Below are 21,057 nucleotides of genomic sequence, written 5' to 3'. Positions count from 1 at the left end.
GAACCTGGTTGTTCTGTAACAGTGCTGTCTGTTGTGTCTTCTTATATCCGTGTCCTCGTCCCTTCTCTTCCTGTTGACTCTAGTCCCTGTGTTGAGTCGTCACCACAGTCACGTAGAACACGTGGGCATCTCGAGTGAGCGTGTACAGTTGCCTCCCTGCGTCCTCTCCCTTCCTTAGGGTAGGGAAGGCACGCTGTTGAGGTCTCGGGCAGGCTGGCCTCTCGTTGACCCAGGGACCCCTCCCTGTGTCTGGCCAGCGGCCCTCTCATCTCCTCTGCAAAGATGCTTCTCCCTTTTTGATATTCAGTTGCAGCCTCCCTGTTCCTTTCTGTCCATTCTCTGTTTACTTCTTAGACTAAACCGTTTCCATGGTGACAGGTTACTTTTCAAAGGGAACATCTTGTCATTTTATTTAATCCACTGCAGCTGAAGAGGACTGAAATATTAAGTTGTAGTTGCTATGGATACTGCTTATTACATTGGTTTCTTTTGTATCAGATTTCATATACAATGAATTTCTTTTTCTCTCTCTCTCTCGCTCTCTCAGAATAAACCCAATGACTTACCATTATTGTTGTAATTTGGCTTCTGGGATCTTTTTTTTTTTTTTTGACAGAGTGAGAGAGAGAGACAGATAAAAAGGTCTTCCTTCTGTTGGTTCACCCCCCCAAATGGCCTCTATGGCCGGAGCTCCGCCAGGAGCCAGGTGCTTCTTCCTGGTCTCCCATGCGGGTGCAGGGCCCAAGCACTTGGGCCATCCTTCACTGCCTTCCCGGGCCACAGCAGAGAGCTGGACTGGAAGTGGAGCAACCAGGACTAGAACTCGGCACCCATATGGGATGGTGGCGCCGCAGCAGAGGATCAGCCAAGTGAGCCACGGCGCCAGCCCCCTGGGATTATTATTTTTTTTCTTTTTTCTTCCAAAGAAAAAAATTTTTTTTTTTTTTAGAATATTGTGGGCTAAACCTGAAATGCTTTAAAAAGCATTATTTACATTTACATTTACATTGCTGCCCAGAGAAATCTATAATTTTGCTGGGGAGAATAGTGACAGTTCTCAAAAAAATTTTTTTTTGAATTAGGGTTCAGAGCATAAGGAGATCTCCAAAACGATAACCCCACAGCAGAGCTCTTTAGAGGGAATGGGAGGAATGTGACTGAGTTAATTCCCTGAATCTCATCACTCATGAACCGTGACACTCTCTCTTCAGTTACTCATTCAGCTGTGTTTAAGTTAATATATTTGTTAATTTAATGAGCTTTTCTTGTATCTGACTTTGTTGTTTCTATTTTGTCTGTAGCACATCCTTCAGCTAAGTTCTTCCTTTAGCTTTCTAAAAAATGTTAATTTTGGGGCTGGCACTGTCGTGTGGTGGTAAAGCTGCCACCAGCAGCTCCAGCATCTCATATAGGCACTGGGTGCCGGGGCCCAGGAGTTAGGGCCGTCCTCTGCCGCTTTCCTCGGGCACATCAGCAGGGAGCTGGATTAGAAGTGGAGCAGCCGGCACCCAAACCAGCACCCATGTGGAATGCAGGTTCTGCAGGCGGCAGTTTGACCTGCTGCGCCACAGTGCCTCCCTCCCTACTCCCCAATCTGTTTTAACCAAAACCTTTTTGTAAATATTAACCGTGTTAGGTTTTATCCTTCCACGTAATTTCCAAACTTTTTAAGAAATCTCCCTTTGATTATTTTGTCCTGCTTAAGTGTTTGAAATGGAAACAGAACTTAGAGAAAAGGATATGGATTTTCACACTTCTCTGTAATAAATTGTGTAATTTTGATTCAGTAACTTATTTACTCTGCCATAAGGGAATGTGATTGGGAACGCTGGCTTGAAAGTCAACTGAACTTGAATCCTGGTTTCTCCACTTGTTAGCTGTACAATCGTATACATAATCTGTAATAGCTTAGCTTCAGTTGCTTTATCTGTTTGACAGGATCATTGTTAAGATTGGATAAAATATATGGAAATTGCTTAGCTTGCAATGCTTTATGCACAGTAAATGTTCAACATAGAGATGACTTGCTTTATTTCTGTGAGTGATGTTACCAAGTAGAAGGTGGAGATATTTCCTCATAGGGTTGCCATGTGAGTAAGGGAAGAGTGTATCCCTGGCAAAGGAACACTCCGTAAGTGTAAGGTAGTGTTTGTCATGTGACTGTAATATACCTGGAGTTAGGAGAAAGTACCTGGAAACTCTGAGACAAGGATAAAGGGGAGTGTGTGTGTGTGTGCGCGTGTGCATGCGTGTTTGTTTTCTTGCATTATCCTGGGATAGAGTTTTCATCTGTGCTTTCTCATACCATGCAGCAGGATGGTTCATGTGACCTGGCTAGGATTTGTACCGCTATTGATCTGAATTTTCCTTTTGCAATTGATGAGCACTCTAGCTCTGCCCAGCCTTCCACTGTTCACTATGCAGTGTTGTATCCCATGTAGTAGTTGTGTTGTTTTGAGCACAGGATAGAATAAAATCTGAACTTTTGGGGCCTGAGTTTGCTGCATGTGTTAAGAGGCTACTTGGAACACCTGTATCCTGTATTGGAGTACCTGGGTTCCAGTTCCTGCTCTGTTTCTTGATAATGTGCACACGGAAATAACCAGGTAATGGTCAAGTAGTCCCTGTCACCCACAGCGATGAACTGAATTGAGTTCTTCTCTCCTGGCTTCAGCGTGGCCCAGACTTGGCTGTTACAGGCATTTGGGTAGTGAGCCTGCGGATGAGCAAGCTGTCCCTGTCTCTGTTTTGTGCCTTTCAAATAAAACAAATGCATTTACAGATTTTTAAAATGCCTGAATTTCTGTGTCATACCATTAATGCTCTTACTATTATCAAAACATGAATTACATAAATCATTACCTAGAAATGAGGTAATACTGTAGAACACCTGGAATAGGGAGTAGGTATGCAAACACTAGCTATTGTCATTACAAGAAGAATAAGCCTGCCCTCTTTTAGATTGGGAGCCTTTTGAATTTTAGATTCCAACATTTTCTAATGTTCAGAATGTGTCATACTCAGTGCTCCTCAAAGCATGGTTTATGGACTCAATTATTAATCTTACCCAGTCCCAATCCTTGACTTTGCTGCCTTGTAAGTGCTCCATGCAGTGGAATGAGGCGATGTGGAAGTCTGCTGCCACGTTCCCGGAGTGGCGATTGCCTGAGGAAGAGCCTTCATGCGATTGCTGGGGTCTGTTGAGCTGCAAGCCGAGCCAGCCATGTTTTTGGTTATGGAACACCATCCGTCTTAGAGCAGCTGACAAACCGCAGTCCTTTGGACGTGGGTACTTGACGGACATTTTCTTGGTGGCTAAAGTGAGCCTATCATGTCAAGGATAAGAGTTGATAGTATTTGCCAGGGCTAAGATTTGAATTAAAAAAAAAAAAAAAGAGGCTGAGAGAGAGAGAGAGCACTCTCGCATCCACTGGTTCACCCCCTAAAGGCTCTGGAGCCATCGCCAGCTTCCTCTCAAGGTTTTCATCAACTGAAATCAAGAGTAGAGCCAGGACTCAAACCCAGGCACTCCAACATGAAGGCAAGCATCTCAGCTGGCATCTTTTCTTTTCTTTCTTTCTTTCTTTTTTTTTTTTTTTTTTAAGATTTATTTATTTTACTTGAAAGTCAGAATTACAGAGAGAGAAGGAGAGGCAGAGAGAGAGAGTTCTTCCATCCTCTGGTTTACTACCCAATTGGCCACAACGGCTGGAGCTGCACCTATCCGAAACCAGGAGCCGGAGCTTCTTCCAGGTCTCCCACGTGGGTGCAGGAGCCCAAGAATTTGGGCCATCTTCTACTGCTTTCCCAGGCCACAGCAGAGAGCTGGATTGGAAGTGGAGCAGCTGGGACACGAACCGGCATCCATATGCGATGCTGGCACTGCAGGCGGTGGCTTTACCCGCTACACCACAGCACCGGCCCCTCAGCTGACATCTTAACCACTGTGCCAAACATCCTCTAAAATTCCTCTAAAAATCTAAAAAATTAGGTTTTTAATAAACTTATACTCATGGCTCTGAACCTAACAGCGTCTCTACACTTAAAGGCTTTTTAAATGAGTGGTGACATTAATGCATGTAGTTTTTTTTTAATCGTATAAGAAGTGTGTCAGTAGTTTAAAGACCTGCTGAACCTAGCAAACCAGTATTCTCTATATAACCAGTGTATGACATTACAAGTTTCCAGTCTGAGGAGGTCTGTCCGTCTGTTCCAAGGCAAGATAACCAAAGGATTTTTGTGTGGCAGAGCCCAGAAGATTGATGATCAAGTTTTAGGTTGGTGATGTGCACAGACTTTTAAGAAACTCCCTTGTGGAATTTTAGTGCAGTATCACAAAGGCTGTTTGTTAAAATATTCTTTCCTCCTCTGGTTACACACTTCATAGATTTTAACCAAAACACTGTATTGCAGCAGATTGAAGGTAGACAACACTATAGGGCCATCTGCCATCTTCATCTTTTTTAAAATTAATTTATTTTAATGTTTAAAAAGATTTATTTATTTTTTTGAAAAGCAGAGTTACAGAGAGAGACAGAGACAGAGACATCTTCATCCTCCATCTGCTGGTTCACTCCCTAGATGGCTGCAACGGCCAGAGCTGGGACAGTCTGAAGCCAGGAGCCAGGAGCCAGGTGCTTCCTCTGGTTCTCCCAGAGTACTTGAGTGCTGGGGCCCAAGTACCTAGGTCGTCTTCCACTGCCTTCCCAGGGATGTTAGCAGGGAGCTGAATCAGAACTGGAGCAGCTGGAACTAGAACCTGTGCCTTCTGGGATACTGGCGTTGCAGGTGACAGTTTAACCTGCAATGCCACAGTGCTAGGCCCCTTAATTTTAATTTTAATCAGTTTTTAACAATTCAATATGATTCGTAGATACAGTTTTAAGAACATGATGACATTTACTCCTTCTCCTCCTTCCCTCAAGCTGGTATTTATGAGATTTGCAAAAAGGGTAAAACAGTGTCTTTATTTTTGCCAAATATTTTTATTTAAATACAGTTGCCTATAATAAATAATAAGCAATTACCTGTAATTGTATTTAAATATGTTTTTATGCAGTGGGTTTATTGCTATTTTTAAGTCAATAAATAAATACTTTGAATTTTTTCAAAAACAAAAGTTGCTTGGTAGACTCAGTAATTCCAAGAGTAAAAAATGGTCCTAAGAGGTAAGAGTTTGAGAACCATGCTATTTCAAATAAAAGAAAAAGTATAATTTCATCACATAATAATTAGGAATGTTTCCTAACATTAACTTTTTTTCTGGTTTTTGTCAAGTTTTACATTTTATTAGTCTAGAACTGTTCACATAGCAAGGGACTGCTAATTCATCTGACGTGGGTAGTGATGTCAGGGAGATGCTGGGTCAGCTGCTGGGGCACAGCCAGGGATCCGTTCTCTGTCCCTGTGTGCTGCCTATGGGCAGTGTCCCACGTGGGCAGAATCCTGGGCATCACAGCAGTGTGAGTGCATTCCAGAAGGGTGCTGTGTGGCAGCAGGAGAGAAATGCCCAGTAAGGTCAGTGTGTGCGCGTGTGTGTGTGTGTGTGTGAGAGAGAGAGAGAGAGAGAAAGAGAGAGAGGGATGGCGGGACATTTTTTTGTTGATTGTAGATACAGCTGGGTACTGGTGACTTCCCCACAAGTCTGCCTCTTGTTTTTCATCTGTAGTTTGTATTCTGATGGTTTCTCTGTTCAACACATCCAGCTGCTTCCCACCTCTTTATATTTTAGATCTAATAGGTGTTTCTATTATGTATTCTATGTCCTGGATATGATAGCCTGATGCCATTATCTGCACTTTAGATTCCAATACTGCTCAGGGATTCTGTGTCCCTTGTTGTAAGACAATGATATGATATTTAAAAGTTACATACACTTTAAGATGATTTTTGTTATAAAGGGTAGTTTTAAATAAGCTTTTTTTTTTTTTCAAGATTTGTTCTAGTTTATTTGAAAGAGTTACACGAGAGACAGAGAGAGTGATCTTCCATCTGCTGATTCACTTCCCAAATGGCTGTAACAGGTGGCCAAGGCTGGGTCAGACCAAAGCTGGGGCCCACGCATTTAGGCCATCTTCCACTGATTTTTCCAAGCCATTAGCAGGGAGCTGAAACAAAAGTGGAGTAGCTAGGGCTCAAACCAGCACCTGTATGGGATACTGGAGTCCTATTCGGTGGCTTGACCAGTGTGCCACAATGCCAGCCCCTTAATTAAGCTTTTAAGAAGGTGCTTAGTTTGTTTTTGTTTTATTTTTAAGATTTATTTATTTGAAAGCACTACAGAGAGAATGGGAGAGACAGAGATCTTCATCCTCTGGTTTACTCCCAAGATGGCCACAACAGCCAGGGCTGGACCAGGCCAAAGCCAGGAGTGAGGAGCTTCTTCCAGGTTTCTCATTGAGGGCAGGGTCCCAAGCACTTTGGCCATCTTCCTCTGCTTTTCCCAGGCCATTAGCAGGTAGCTGGATCCATGGTGGGATGCCTGCATTGCAGTCGGAGACTTTACCCGCTACCCCACAATGCTGGGCCCTGTTTTGCTTTTATTTTGTATATTGTAATTTCATTACCTTATTAGTCCTTTAGATATAAACTTAAAGAAACAATGTACAGTTTAGGGTTTTTTTTTTTTTTTTCCCTTAATTTATTTGAGATGTGGAGAGACAGATCATATGTGGGAGAGCGAGCTGTCATTTGCTGGTTTGTTTCCCAAATGCCCACAATGACTATCACTAAGCCAGGCTGACACTGGGAGGCATGAAGTCCCAGCTCAGACTCCCCGTGGGTGGCAGGGTCCCAGTTACTTGAGCCATCACCACTGCCTTCCAGGAATTGCATTAACAGGAACCTGGCGACAGGAGCCAGAGCCAGCCAATGAACCCAGGCACTGTGTCTTTGGATGCAGGTGTTGTAACCACTTGGGAAACTACCTGTTCCCAATTTAGATTTTTAAGACACTCTCACACATCTTTTGCCTCACTTGTGTCATTTTTAGTGTATTAATAATTGGTTGCCTCCATCGTTATGCAAATAAGTGAGATATAAATAGTTTTAGTCAACATTTAGGGAGTTTTATTATGATGCATTTGTGACTAACTGTGACAATACTGGCTTATTAAACTGGACCAGGGATGTTTGTCCTAGAACCTTCAAGGGTTTAACAGTGTATGAAGCAGTGATGTGGAAATAACTTCATAACCCACTGCTGAGAGCACTGGAATAACGCAGGCCTCCGTGAAAACCTGAGCTTGGGCTATAGACAGAGTCACTGGAGGGAATGTGGCGCAGCTTTTCTGAGACGGTAAGGTTTGGCAAGACCTATTTGGAGGCAAGAAAGCATTTGGAAGGTATTTAGAAATAGAGAATTTTGACAGCTTGTCTTGCTCATAGCTTATTAAAAACAGTGGTAGCACAGACTGCCTTTTTTTTTTTTTTAAGTTTATTTATTTATTTGAAAGAGTTACACAGAGAGAGGAGAGGCAGAGCGAGAGCGAGAGCGAGAGAGAGAGAGAGAGAGAGGTCCTCCATCCACTGGTTCAGTCCCCAATTGGCCACAACGGCTGGAGCTGTATCGATCTGAAGCCAAGAGCCAGGAGCTTCCTCCGGGTCTCCTACATGGGCGCAGGGGCCCAAGCAGTTGGGCCATCTTCTACTGCTTTCCCAGGCCATAGCAGAGAGCTGGATCAGAAGTGGAACAGCCGGGACTAGAACCGGTGCCCATGTGGGATGCCGGCGGTTCAGGCCAGGGCGTTAACCCACTGCGCCCACCACAGCGCCAGCCCCAGACTGCATTTTCTTAAGGAAGTACTCTTGCCTCTTGGCCATTTGATTTCTGTAAATATCTACTAAAAAAGCTTCTTCTAACCCCTACATAAGCCCACCGGAACAGCCCATCTTCTAGTTGCTTGTTTTCGACGTGCCATTCCCACATTAAAGACACGAAGCTGACTGGTGTGACACAGCCGGCACCTCTCTCGCCGTGGCCTTCCTGGGAGCCTGCCTCTCCTTGTGGCTTCGTCCCAGGGGGAAAGCACTCCTTTTTTGCCCTGCTGGTGACCCCTTCAGAACTCTGCTATTTCAGAGAATGCCTCCTCTGAAAGCCTGCCCAGTTTTCACAATTCCCACTATCATTTTTGCACAGTTTCTTATATTTGTGTGGTATTTTGGGAGTGGGTGCTACCTCCCAGCTGGACAGGTTGTAAGACTCTGAAGGACTGGACCCACACAGCTTATTTCTTTGTGTCACTCTTCTCTTTTCTGTATAACAACTGCTCACCTTTGCAAAAACAAGACTCTTCATGCAAAAAATTGTCGCATTAGAAGACGAAAGCACTGGACCGAAAGGCCTGTAAAGTAAATAGTAGTCTTTCAAATTAATTTTAACAGCGTCAGATGTAAGGGAAGTGGACATGAGAGTCACGGGGTTCTTCTGATGCTCCCAGCCCTCACCGCAGAGCCAGGCAGACATAATCACACAGCTCTGCTGACTCCCAGGCTTCTCCTGGGCCCTGCGGAAAGTTCACTGGTGGCTGGGAAATACAGTGAAGCCTTGTCGCTGGGCACAGGAAGGATTTTCCTAAGATGGCCAAAGGCTGGCATGGTTCCAAGGTGTGAGTGCTGGAGAGCTCTGGCCCTGTGCATGGCCTGGGGCCAAAGAGATGTGTAGCAAATATTTTGTGAATGAAAAGGAGAAGACACACAGGAAAAATGCACGTGTAGTCAGGAAAGGCGCCATGGGAAAACTGGCGTTCAGAGGGAGCATGGCTGGTTTGGATTTGGGAGGGGGGAGGGTCTTGCAAGTGCAACAAGAATGGGAAAGACTTTTTTAATTTTTATTTATCTTGAAGAACAGGAGGAAGGGGCTTGAGTGGGGGCAGGTAGACAGAGCCCCTGTCCATGAGTCCATCTTGCAAATGCAAATGACTTGGGCTTGGCTGAGTGTAAGCGTGGGAGGTCTACTGCTTCCTGTCTTCAGTGGCAGGAGCTGGAGCCAGCACTTGACCCAGGCGTTTCTGATTTGGGATGTGGGCGCTTTAACCGCTAGGCTAAGTTTCACTTAATAAATTCACTTTAATAAATTAATAAGGCTTTTTCTGGCTATGCTATATAAAGAACTATAAAAATATTTTTATCATTTATCTTCTACTTAATTTAATGGCACTTGCCTTTTGTCCTGTTGTTTGTTTTTCCCCAGTTAGAATCTAAGTTCCACTAAGGCAGGGACACTTGTGTTTACTGCGTTATCTCCCACACCCAGAAGACTCCTAGTGCTGAATAAATATTTCTGCTGAATGAATGAATGAATGAATGCTTGCCTAAAAGTCTGGGACACGTGTTGTATCTTTTGGGTTTAGTAAGATTTATGTTGGGGCACCCTGATTTTGAAAAGAAATGTATGAGTGGGATTGTCCATCTCTCTGAGGCATGAAAGAATGCTGGTACTGGAAGAGACTGCAGTCACCAGGTGTTGAGAAGGGAAGGGTCTGAGAGGTAGATGGTGTACATGCATGGGGACAACTTTAGGAAATGTGGAGAAGCAGTCACTTCTTGCTGAGTTACCCCCCTTCATTTGAAATGAAGTACTTTCCTTTAAAGTATGTGGATGTTTATGTCAGAACTACATTGTGCTAACTTGATCTGCTCTTTCTGTGGCAGGAGGCTGAACAGTACCCAGGGGGAGATTCGTGTTGGTCCTAGCCATCAGGTAAAGTGGATTTTAGTAGCCTATGTAATAGGTTTTTATTTCTTGTTATTCTACTAGCTCTTACTCTGTTGAGCAGCATCTTTGAACTGTTGTTAATGCTATAGGGAATTTTATATACATACAAAGATTTTCATTTGTTTCAGTCACCACATACTTCCTTTTACAAAGGTGGTGAGTGCACATAATACATAAGATTTTACACATTTTTGTACACAACTCAGAGGCATTAAATACTCTGCTATTGTGCAGCTGTCGTTTCCGTCCCTCTTCAGAACTCGTACTGTCTTGTAACACTGAAACTGTCGACAGCAGCGCCCTGCCCCTCGGGCCCTGGCAGTCACCATTCCGCTTTCTGCCTCTGCACTGGCTCCTGTGCCTCGTGTAAGTGCTCATAAAAGTGAGGACACATGGTGCTTGTCCTTCGGTGGCCAGTTTATTTCATTTGGTGTGTGACCTCAAGGTTTGTCTATGTAGGACACGTGTCAGAGTTTCTTCCTTTATAAGGCTAATATTCCATTGTATAGATAGAGTCGAGATGGTGAGAGTGTTCCCCTCAGAAGCGGTTGTGCATTGATCTGTGTCGTCTCATGTTGTTTGGGTCACTGGGACTCCTATTGCTGATCCCAGTATTGGATGCTTTGACTGGCGGCAGGTCTCTCGTGCAGCCTGGGTGTCTATGTCACATCTCAGGATGCCCTGGCCAGGCAGCACCGGGACTCTGTTCTGCTTCTTTGGGGTTCTCTTGATGCTTAGCTATCCTCTCCAGGCTAGCTTCTCTGTAGACCACGCTCCCTGTTTCTAGAATATACTTCTTTCTCCCCATTCCACCTCTGTGCACTCTGTGCTGGGAGTGTAGTGTACAGGGAGTGGTGATCCTTTCTGACTGCACATAGACTTGTAGTATCTCTCACAGTGGGTGAAACTCAGCGGCCACACAGAGGGAAAGTACGTCTTCTCCAGAATATTCCCGGAAGTCCCCATGTCTGACTGCCTGGGTTGGGCTGCATGTCCATTTCTAAACTATGAGGAAAATGCCTCAGGCGTGAGTGGTGTGCGTGCCATTTGAATTGCCATGGGTCTGGGGAGTCAGTCACTGTGGCCATTGCATCAAGAGACACAAGGTACAGGCAGCAGCAATCCTTATAAGACCATAGAGGCTTTCTTATTAGTCTATCTAGTTGTTTGTTTTTCTGTCTAGATTTAAAACATTTCTTGTATGTCATTCATATTTTTTAAGGACCTGTTTTAGGGGCTGCCATTACTTAGCAGGTTAAGCTGCTGCCTGCAATGCTGGCATCCCATATCGGCGCCGGGTTGTGTGCTGGCTAATTCCATTTCTGAAACAGCTCCCTGCTAATGGCCTGGGAAAGCGGTGGCAGGTGGCCCACGTGCTCCACCTGCCACCTGAGTGGGAGACCCGAATGAAGCTCCTGGCTCCTGGATTCAGCCTGGCTCGGCCTTGGCTGTTGTGGCCATTTCGGGAATGAACCAGTGAACAGAAGATCTCTCTCTGTATCTCTTCCCCTCTCTCTGCAACTCTGCCTTTCAAATAAATAAATAATTTTTAAGTACCTATTTTATTTTAATTGGGTCCTATAGCCTTTATTTATTTTAACAAGAAATGTTTTGGCACATCAAAAGCAGCAGAACTTTTTTGGGGGATTGACAACATCTACATTCTTAAAAATGTTAACTTTATAATTAGAGAAAATGTTAACATATATAAAAACGGGAAAAATAGTACAGTAAAGCCCTTCTCGTCATTACTGTCCTTGTACACTGATTAAATCCTGGTCTTACTGGTTTCATTTTCCCCCTCTTTCACCTCTTCCCACCGTTATTTTGAAATGACTCACAAATATCTCATTTTGCTTATCAATGTTTCAAAAATAAGAGTTATTTTAAAAGACACAATCACAATATATCACAGCACATTAACTTGGCAGTTTCTTAATATTCAGGTGTCCCCTATGTCTGGGTTCCTCTGTGTGTGTGTGTTAAGAAGCTGCTGTTTGCAGCTTTTGTGCGGTAGCATTTCCCCAGTCTGGGTTTGGCTGATTGTGTCTTTTTGTGTCATTAAACATTTCCAAACAGTATGATTATAAGCTGAGATAAATGGCAGTATAAATTCTTTTTAACACCATATGCTGCGTCCCTGCCAGCCCCCCCCCCCCCCCCCCCCCCCGGTATCTGGTGCTCCTCACACACTCCCACTGTTTCTTGCACTCCCTGTGCAGCCAGTGCCTCTCATTCTGCTGGCCCCTCTTGCAGGGCATCAGGGTTACTTCCAGTCCTTTGCCATTACAAGTAATGCTGCAGTGAACACCTTGTGCGTATTGATTTTATTTTTTTGCCACTGTATCTTTGGGTTCTGTCTTTAGAAGGGAAACACATGGTTTGCAGGCCAAATGCATATGTAAAACTCCCCTCTGTAGCTTATGGTCATACAAGCAACTTATCTGGGTGCTGGTTTGTTGTTGTTGCTTTGTATATTGTCACTCTTTGAGATTTATGTCAGTGTGATAGAGAAATTTTACGTGTGACATTCATTTGTATGTCTGTCAGCATGGTTAACCATCATTTCCTATGATTAAACCATTTGCATTTCTTTTTCTGTAAACCATCTCGTTATACTTCTAGTCCATTTTTCTTGTGTGAGAGGTTTGGGCCCTCTCAGCATCACTTGCACTTTTTAACTAGTAAATTACCACTGGAGAGCTGCTGTTCCTGGTACTGTAGTCGGTGCTGGGGAGACAGCTCAACTGAATGGCGGAGACCTTCTGATACTAGTGCCTAGAGTGTTATAATATATTTTTTGAAGATTTATTTTTTTATTTGAAAGGGTTACAGAGAGAGAAGGAGAGACAGAGGGAGAGAGTGAGTGAGAGAGAAAGAGATCTTCATCCACTGGTTCACTCCCCATTTGGCTGCAAAGGCTGGGGTTGGGGTTGGGTGGGGCTGGAGCCAGGAGCCAGGAGCCAGGGGCCAGGAGCTTCCTCCATATCTCCTGCAAGGGCAGCAGGAGCCCAAGCACTTGGGCAACTTCTGCTCTCCCAGCCCTTGACAGGGAGCTGGATTGGGAGTGGAGCGGCTAGAACTCGAACCAGTGCTCATGAGGGATGCTCACATCACAGGTGGCATCTTAACCCCACTGAACTACAACACCGGCTTCTGTATTTTAACTTTATCACAATTCTGTCATTGTGTATATTGAGCTGAACTAATTAACTCAATTAACACTAAAGGCAAAGAAAAGTACCTTTGGGGCCGGCATTGTGGTGTAGCAGTTAAAACCGCCTCCTGAGATGCCAACATCCCATAGGGGCACCAGTGTGAGTCCCAGCTGCTCCACTTCTGATCTGGCATTCCTGCTAATGGCTTGGGAAAGCAGTGGAAGATGATCAAAGTACTTGGGTCTTTGCCACCCACATGGGAGACCCAGAGGAAGCTCCTGGCTCTTGGCTTTGGCTTGGTCCAGTCCTGGCCAATGAGGCCTTCTAGGGAGTGAACCAGCAGATGGAAGATCTCTCTCTTTCTCTGTCTCTCCTCTTTCTCTGTAACTCTGAGTTTCAAATAAGTAAATAAATCTTGAAGGAAAAAAAAAGATGACAACAACGAGTACTCTTGTTTGGAGAAAGAGCTTGATGCATGTGTAGGAGCATTGAAGGTGGCCTGGAAAGCAGAGGTTTCAGACTGTTGTCCTGAGAGCCACATAACATCCTGATGTGGTGTTTTGCTACACATCTTTGTTTAAAAACTTGAATAACGAACATTTAAAACCACCAGCTTTCACGTTAAAGTGATTTCTGGAGTTTGGAAAAAATTGGAGGCTGTGTAGACCCTGGTTCCGATGCCTGCATGGCAGCATTGTGCAGGTAGAGCAGTTCTGTTTCTGTTTCCCTGTGGTATACCCTGCATCTGCACTGTAGCAGAGGAGTCTCTGCCATGGGTGGCTGGATTAAGCACTTGGGACGTGGTCATTCCAAATTGAGATGTGGTGTCCTACTTTATGTGGCCACTAGACCTCGTGAAACTGAATGTATGCCTCTCGGTTTGTTCCTGTTGTACAGTGCTGCCGTACGCTCTGCCCGCTTGCTTCATTTACTTCTATTTTATGCCTGAGCTCTGTGTACACTGGAGCTTCTTAACTCTAGCTCTGAGCTGGAAATATCAGATATGTTCATCTTTTGATGAGATAGGAACATGTGTGTCTTGCAGATGCTTGACTTTTCATAGCTCTCAGTGGTTGTGACAGTCACGGTGGGAGCTGGCTTCCCCTTGCTCTGCCTCAGTAGAGTTAGGAGGAGGATATGCCAGAGCTACTTGAATCTGGTGACTTAGAATCTGGGTTGTTGAGTTCTTTTTATTGAGATGTATTTTATGTGTAATGAGGTGCCCATATCATAAGCATACTGCTCAGTCAACTTAGATGATTGATACAAAAATAGAATATTTCTGCCATCCCAGAAAGTTCCTTCCTGCACCTTTGTAGCCATTCTCACCTCCCCAAAGCAACCTCTGACTTGATTTCTATCATCATAGGTCATTTCGGGTGTACTTTTAATGTTAACGTACTTATTGTGTTTGGTGTTGACTATTGATTCTCTTGAGAGTAACACTATTCTAATAGGATAGTGCCTTTAATTTTTTTTTTAAGATTTATTTATTTATTTGAAAGAGTTATACAGAGAGAGGAGAGGCAGAGAGAGAGAGAGAGAGAGAGAGAGAGAGGTCTTCCTTCTGATGATTCACTCCCCAGTTGGCTGCAATAGCTGGAGCTGTGTTGATCCGAAGCCAGGAGCCTCTTCCGGGTCTCCCACGTGGGTACAGGGGCCCAAGGACTTGGGCCATCTTCCACTGCCTTCCCAGGCCACAGCAGAAAGCTGGATCGGAAGAGGAGCAGACGGGACTAGACCCGGCACCCATATGGGATGGCAGCGCTTCAGGCCAGGGTCTTAACCCGCTGCGCCACAGTGCTGGCCCCTCTCCTTTTAACTTTTTAACAAATATCTTTAGGTGCAGTTTCATTGATGTGTCTGTGTCTTGCATGTAAACTCATTACTGACTATGTGTGTTTCCCTTCTCTTACCAAGTTAGTGCTGTCTTCTAAGAAATGTGTGTTATTCATATGTTCATTTCTGTTTCACTCTTTGGATCATATAGGCACTATTTTACTTTGACAGTATTTGTTGCTTTTCCTTTTAAGATTTATTTATTTATTTGAAAGGCAGAGTTACAGGCCGAGGCAGAGGCAGAGAGAGGGGGAGGGAGGGAGAGAGGGACATCTGTCTGCTGGTTCATTCTCCAAATGGCCCCAGTGGCTGGAGCTGAGCTGAGCCCATCCAAAGCCAGGAGCCTGGAGCTTCTTCCGGGTCTCCTATGTGGGTACAAGGGCCCAAGGACTTGGGCCATCCTCCACTGCTTTCCCAGGCCACAGCAGAGAACTGGACTGGAAGTGGCAGCCAGGACTCCAACTGGTGCTCATATAGGATACCGGCACTGGAGGTGGTGGTTTTACCCACTACACCACAGAGACGGCTCCTTGTTGCTTCTTAAATGGAGGTTTAACAGCCCACTGTGAAATCTGTGATGAAATGGTCTTGCCTTGCAACCCAGGAATGTTTAAATGATGCACTGTATTTTTTTTTTTTTTGCTACCTAACGAGAAAGGCTTAGTAAACTATGCATCTGTCCCCAAGGACTGCCTCTGCTAAGACAGCTCTGTATAGTACATGCCTTGATTTGCCTTCTGCATCCCTGTCTTGCAGGCCAAACTTCCGGATTTGCAGCCATTTCCTTCTCCAGATGGGGATACCGTGACCCAACATGAAGAACTGGTCTGGATGCCTGGAGTTAATGACTGTGACCTCCTGATGTACTTGAGGGCAGCAAGGTAACAGGAGTCTGCTGTGTTCTGCGGTCTGAACTGAATCCCTTGACCGTTCGTGCATGTGCCGGGCATCATCAGTTTTGCCGTGTAGGAGGCCCTTAGCCTTCTTCACCATGTAAAGTCACCTCTTTGTTCTCGTGTTTGTCCCACATGAAAGTTTGTGACTCCTAAGGAGAGCACCTTGCAGTGAGAGAGAGTTATCCATACCTTGGCCTAGTTGAATAACTGAGTTACTCAGCCCCTCTCAAAATCCCATTACAGATTTCGTGTGAGCTTTCTACTTTGTGGCTGTTAGTACTTGGCCTGAATTTGACATTTTTGTGAACATTTGCCTGTGAATGCCTTGTAGAACTTGGTAAGGTTTAAATGCCTGAGGTGCTAAAAAGAAGTTTCAATTTGTTCCTAACATGATTCAGGAGAGACAGAGAGCTTCCTTTGTCCGCAGTGATTTCTGGAACTCACGCAGCATCAGCCCTGTGCAGCAGAAGTCTGGGAAGCAAGGTCAAGGCACCTGCACGTCAGCTCTGGCTATCTGCTAGTCGGCCAGAGCGGTGCCTGGGGTATCCAGGAGCGATGAGAGGTTTCTGTACTCTCTGACTTTTCTCTTGTCATTCACCTGAAGATGGTGATGTACGGAATGAGAGGAATGAAGTTTCAGGGTACTTAGTTTCATGTGTTTTCTGAATGTGTTTCTTTGAAGGTTTTGGAATCCAGGGAGTATCATGGCAAGTAGACTCAGATTCTTTGTGCGTTCAGGAGAGCGTGGGAAGAAATAACACAGCTGGGCCAGCTGAAGGTGGCGTTTCTCTGAGTGGGCCAGGGCTACTTGTAGAGGAACTGCAGGGAGAGCAGAGGCCGGACTGAGAACTCTGGTTAATCCGGCACATCATGCTAGTAGAGTTTATTTTGAGCTGAACATGTACTCTGGAAGCTGAGGGTTGAAGTCTCCATTCTGACGTTTCTGTCTCGCAGGAGCATGGCAGCCTTTGCAGGGATGTGTGATGGAGGCTCCACAGAAGATGGCTGTGTTGCTGCGTCTCGGGATGACACCACGCTCAATGCACTGAACACAGTAGGTGTTTTGAAATCACCTGGGGCTGGAAGACAGTTCTTTTCCTGTGGGGCTGGCTGTGGGAACTATGTGATGAGCATGCAGACTGACCCCGCTGTGGTTTTAGCAGTGAGTATGGTGAGGGGAGGGGTTTGCTGGGAGTGGTAGGTGAATGGTCATCTTGGGTCCACCTCGGGCTCTGTGACCTGAGGCAAGTGATGTGGTACCTGCAGGTTCATTTCCTGATCTGTGTGTGCACTGTAGGACTGTGGTGGATCAAATGAGGTTCTGATAATAGTGGTTGACACTCCCTGAGATTTCATGAAGCTAAATACTGTATATTTATGACCTACTTAGTATTCCTCACAACATGCCTCGGAAGTTGGTTATAATAATATCACCGTTTAAACACCAGGAGGTATATCTGGAGAGATCAAGTCACAATCCAAATCAAACAATCAAGATTTGGGTCCAAAACTAGGCTTTGATCTTCATCAGTGTGCCTAAGATCTTGCATTTGAAAGTGTGTAGAGGCATAGAGAAGTAACTAGACTTTTTGGAGGCAAACTTGTGTTTTAGGGAGTTTGCTTTGGACTAATGTAAGTATTTCACATGATTATAAAAGAAAATTAACTTTTAGAACTAACAATCTGTCCCAAATCGAAAGTAAGAAATAAGTGAGCCTAGTATTACTGAGTCAGTTGCATGACATAATCATCATAATTACTCATTTGCTTTTCTCCCTACTATATACACAGCGGTTCAGAATAACAGCTGCTGCCAACAGTATGGTTACCGAAACCAGCTTACTGATAGATACTTCACTTTGGCCTTAGGATAATATATCCCAGAGGGCTGTAAGGGAATTTAAGTTACATGGACCAGTGCGTCTCAGTTTTCTATCTGGGATCAAATCTTAAGGAGTACTAATGAATATTTAGGGAACCGATTTCTTTTTTTTTTTTTTTTTTAACTTTTATTTAATAAATACAAATTTCCAAAGTACAGCTTATGGATTACAGTGGCTTTTTCCCCCCCACCCACAACCCTCCCATCTCCCACTCCCTCTCCCATTATGGAACCAATTTCTAATATTTTAAGAACGAGTCTGTCTGGTTGATTATAATACTTAGAAATCGTGCAAGAGGCTAAGGAGTTCTTCCAATGATTAAATGCAATCTAAGCACCCCCGTGTTTTGTTTTTTTTCCTTGAGAGGTCACTATAGTTGGAAGGAACTTTTGAGATCATCTGTTCCATTCTCTAAATAGATGAGAACCTGAGGCTTAAAACGGCCAGATGACTTACGGAGTACTCAGTCCAGAAAGGCCATGACACAGGGTAATTCTCATCCCTACTTAGGGACTTTTGCACTGTGCAGTCTCCACTGTACAGCCTGCTGCACAGTGGAGCATGTGTAAATATCTGTGTGATACGTCCACTTTTCTTGCTGGTCTAATCAGGTTTTTTTTTTTTTTTTTTTTTTTAAGATTTATTTATTTATTTGAAAGTCAGAGTTACACATAGAGAGGAGAGGCAGAGGCAGAGAGAGATATCTTCCATCAACTGGTTCACTCCCCATTTGGCCACAATGGTCAGAGCTGAGCCAATCCAAGGCCAGGGGCCAGAAGCTTTCTCCGGGTCTCCCACGTGGGTGCAGGGGCCCAAGGACCTGGGCCATCTTCTACTGCTTTCCCAGGCCATAGCAGAGAGCTGGATCGGAAGTGAAGCAGCCAGGTCTCAAAGCGGCGCCCACATGGGATGTTAGCACTTCAGGCCAGGGCATTAACCCGCTGTGCCACAGTGCCGGCCCCTAGGTTTCTTGAGTATTATGTTACCTTGAGGTGGTCTCTGTATATTGGACTGAGTAATCTTGCTGGGAGCGTGTGTGTTCTAAATAACAGTGTTTTTTCACATTCCAATAAAATACATTTTTGTACTTTCTCACCAATTTGGCAGCTAGCTTTTTTTTTTTTTTTAATGAGGATTCTTTATTCTGAACATTAATGATAAAGTCAGGATGGGCTTTCAAGCTTATTTTACAAATGAGGAAGCTGAGAGTCAAATTGACACCGTAAACTGTTCTTGTGGGTCGGTTCAGTGTGAATATCTGAATTCAGAGTCGCTCAAGTGCAAACTTTCAGAGAAAGTCTTTGGAAGGAGATTTTTCTGTTGGGGATTTGTTTTTGTAGAAAAGAGATATGGGGAAAAAATCCTGCTTTCAAGATGGTGTTAGGTGAATTTTGAATAATGAAGATTTTACTGTAGTTAATTAAATGCCTATTTCTGGCACTTTTCTCAATTTCTGTTATTTTATTTCCTTATTCCAAATCCTCCAAGAATCTGTAGAACGTACCTCTGTGCAGAAATGGCCACGGCCCCTTGTGGCAGGTTGGTACGGTGGGCTTCATGGCTGTGTTTCTCAGAAATGGCCACGGCCCCTTGTGGCAGGTCGCTACGGTGGGCTTCGTGGCTGTGTTTCCCTGAAGCTGCCTTCCCTTCACTTGGAATTCTCCCCGACGTGCTGGCCCAGGACGGCTCAGATGTCCTGAGTCACGCAACACTGGTACGTTTAGCCTCTGTGAGACTGTGCACCATCTGCTTATTTTGTGATCAAATGAAAAGTTTAGTGCTGTGTTAATTTTCTACCTTGTTTGTTGTACTGACTCACAGAATTACAGCTGTAGACGTTTTGCTTAATGAAAAGTAAACTGAATGAACAGATCTTGTGAGAAAGTAGTGTTCATATATATACACACACATTATATATATATAATTTAAAAGGCAGAGGGAGAGAGAGAGAGACAGAGACAGAGATGCTGTCTGCTGTTTCACTCTTCATAAGCCCACAGTGGCTGGGGCTGGGCTGAAACCAGGATCCTGGGACTGGCAGCTCCGTTCAGGTCTGTCATTGATGGCAGGGACTCAGCCTCCTGAACCCTCACTGCTGCCTCCCCGGAGCTGGAATAGGGAGCAGAGCCAGGGCGCAAACCCAGGCTTCTTAACTGCCAGACGCAGTGCCACCCTTAGGTGCATTTTGACTTCTTTAGAGTAATGTAAGATTTGGCATGTATAAAGTAGTAAATTTAAAAGGTACGTACATTAAAAAAAAAGTGCATACATTGCTTTTTGAGAAGTCTGTTTACTTACTGGAGTATGTAACATAGATTTCAAACAGCGTTAGGCATTTATTAAGTTAGTGGCACATAACTTATTTTTTTTTTTAAGATTTTATTTTATTTATTTGAAAGAGTTACAGAGAGAGGTAGAGACAGAGAGAGAGGTCTTCATCTGCTGGTTCACTCCCCAATTGACCGCAATGGCCAGAACTGTGCCGATCTGAAGCCAGGAGCCAGGAGCTTCTTCCAGGTCTCTCACAGTGCAGGGGCCCAAAGACTTGGGCCATCTTCTACTGCTTTCCCAGGCCATAGCAGAGAGCTGGATCGAAGAGGAACAGCTGGGACTAGAACCAGTGCCCATATGGGATGCCGGCGCTTCAGGCCAGGGCTTTAATCCGCTGTGCCACAGCACCGGCCCCTGGCATAAAATTTTAAATACATAAAATTTGTTAGGTACTTACATTAGAGTGTTTTTAATATCCCAAAAGGACTGTTTAGATATAAGTGCATTTAAATGAACAAATTTAAAAAAAAAAACCTTATTATTAGAAAAATTTTGGTAGCCTGTTAGGACAAATATATGGACCTGTTTTTTTTGTTTTTTGTTTTTTTTTTTAATCTAAACTTTTGTATTTCTTATTTTGATTGTTTTTTCTTTATTATTTAGAAATAAAGTTTTTAGTACTTTTTTTTTTTTTTGACAGGCAGAGTGGACAGTGAGAGAGAGACAGAGAGAAAGGTCTTCCTTTTGCCGTTGGTTCACCCTCCAATGGCCGCCGTGGTAGCGCGCTGCAGCCGGCGCACCGTGCTGATCCGGTGGCAGGAGCCAGGTGCTTCTCCTGGTCTCCCATGGGGTGCAGGACCCAAGGACTTGGGCCATCCTCCACTGCACTCCCTGGCCACAGCAGAGAGCTGGCCTGGAAGAGGGGCAACCGGGACAGGATTGGTGCCCCGACCGGGACTAGAACCTGGTGTGCCGGCGCCGCAAGGTGGAGGATTAGCCTAGTGAGCCGTGGCGCCGGCCTTTAGTACTTTTTGAAAAGATTTTATTTTTATTTGAAAGTGAGAATTACAAAGAGAGAGAGAGAGAGAGAGAGAGAGATCTTCCATCTGCTGGTTCACTCCCCAAGTGTCTGCAATGGCTGGGCCTGGGCCAAGCTGAAGTCAGAGCAGCTGTGACTTACCTTGGCACTCACCTGGGATGCCAGTGTTATAGGCAGCAGCTTAACCCACTGGACTGCAGTGCTGGCCCAGAAGTTTTTAGTATTTGATTTTCTTAAAGATTTATTTATTTATTTG

The 21,057-nt window shown here is 44.5% G+C and overlaps 1 protein-coding gene across 4 annotated transcripts in view; it reads left to right on the top strand.

Moving 5' to 3' along the window:
• Positions 1–21,057, top strand: part of RERE (arginine-glutamic acid dipeptide repeats) — a 464,477-nt gene that overhangs the window by 293,384 nt on the left and 150,036 nt on the right. For all 4 annotated transcript variants that reach the window (XM_062190377.1, XM_062190375.1, XM_062190376.1 and 1 more), the window contains 3 exons: positions 9,652–9,700; positions 15,469–15,593; positions 16,563–16,662. In XM_062190377.1, the coding sequence (XP_062046361.1) occupies positions 9,652–9,700; positions 15,469–15,593; positions 16,563–16,662 (274 nt within the window). The remainder of the gene's footprint in view (positions 1–9,651; positions 9,701–15,468; positions 15,594–16,562; positions 16,663–21,057) is intronic.

This window comes from Lepus europaeus, chromosome 5 (genome assembly GCF_033115175.1).
Source record: "Lepus europaeus isolate LE1 chromosome 5, mLepTim1.pri, whole genome shotgun sequence".
Lineage (NCBI taxonomy): Eukaryota > Metazoa > Chordata > Mammalia > Lagomorpha > Leporidae > Lepus > Lepus europaeus.
The sequence above is the reverse complement of the archived record's forward strand: the minus strand, read 5'-3'. Positions and strand labels throughout refer to the sequence as shown.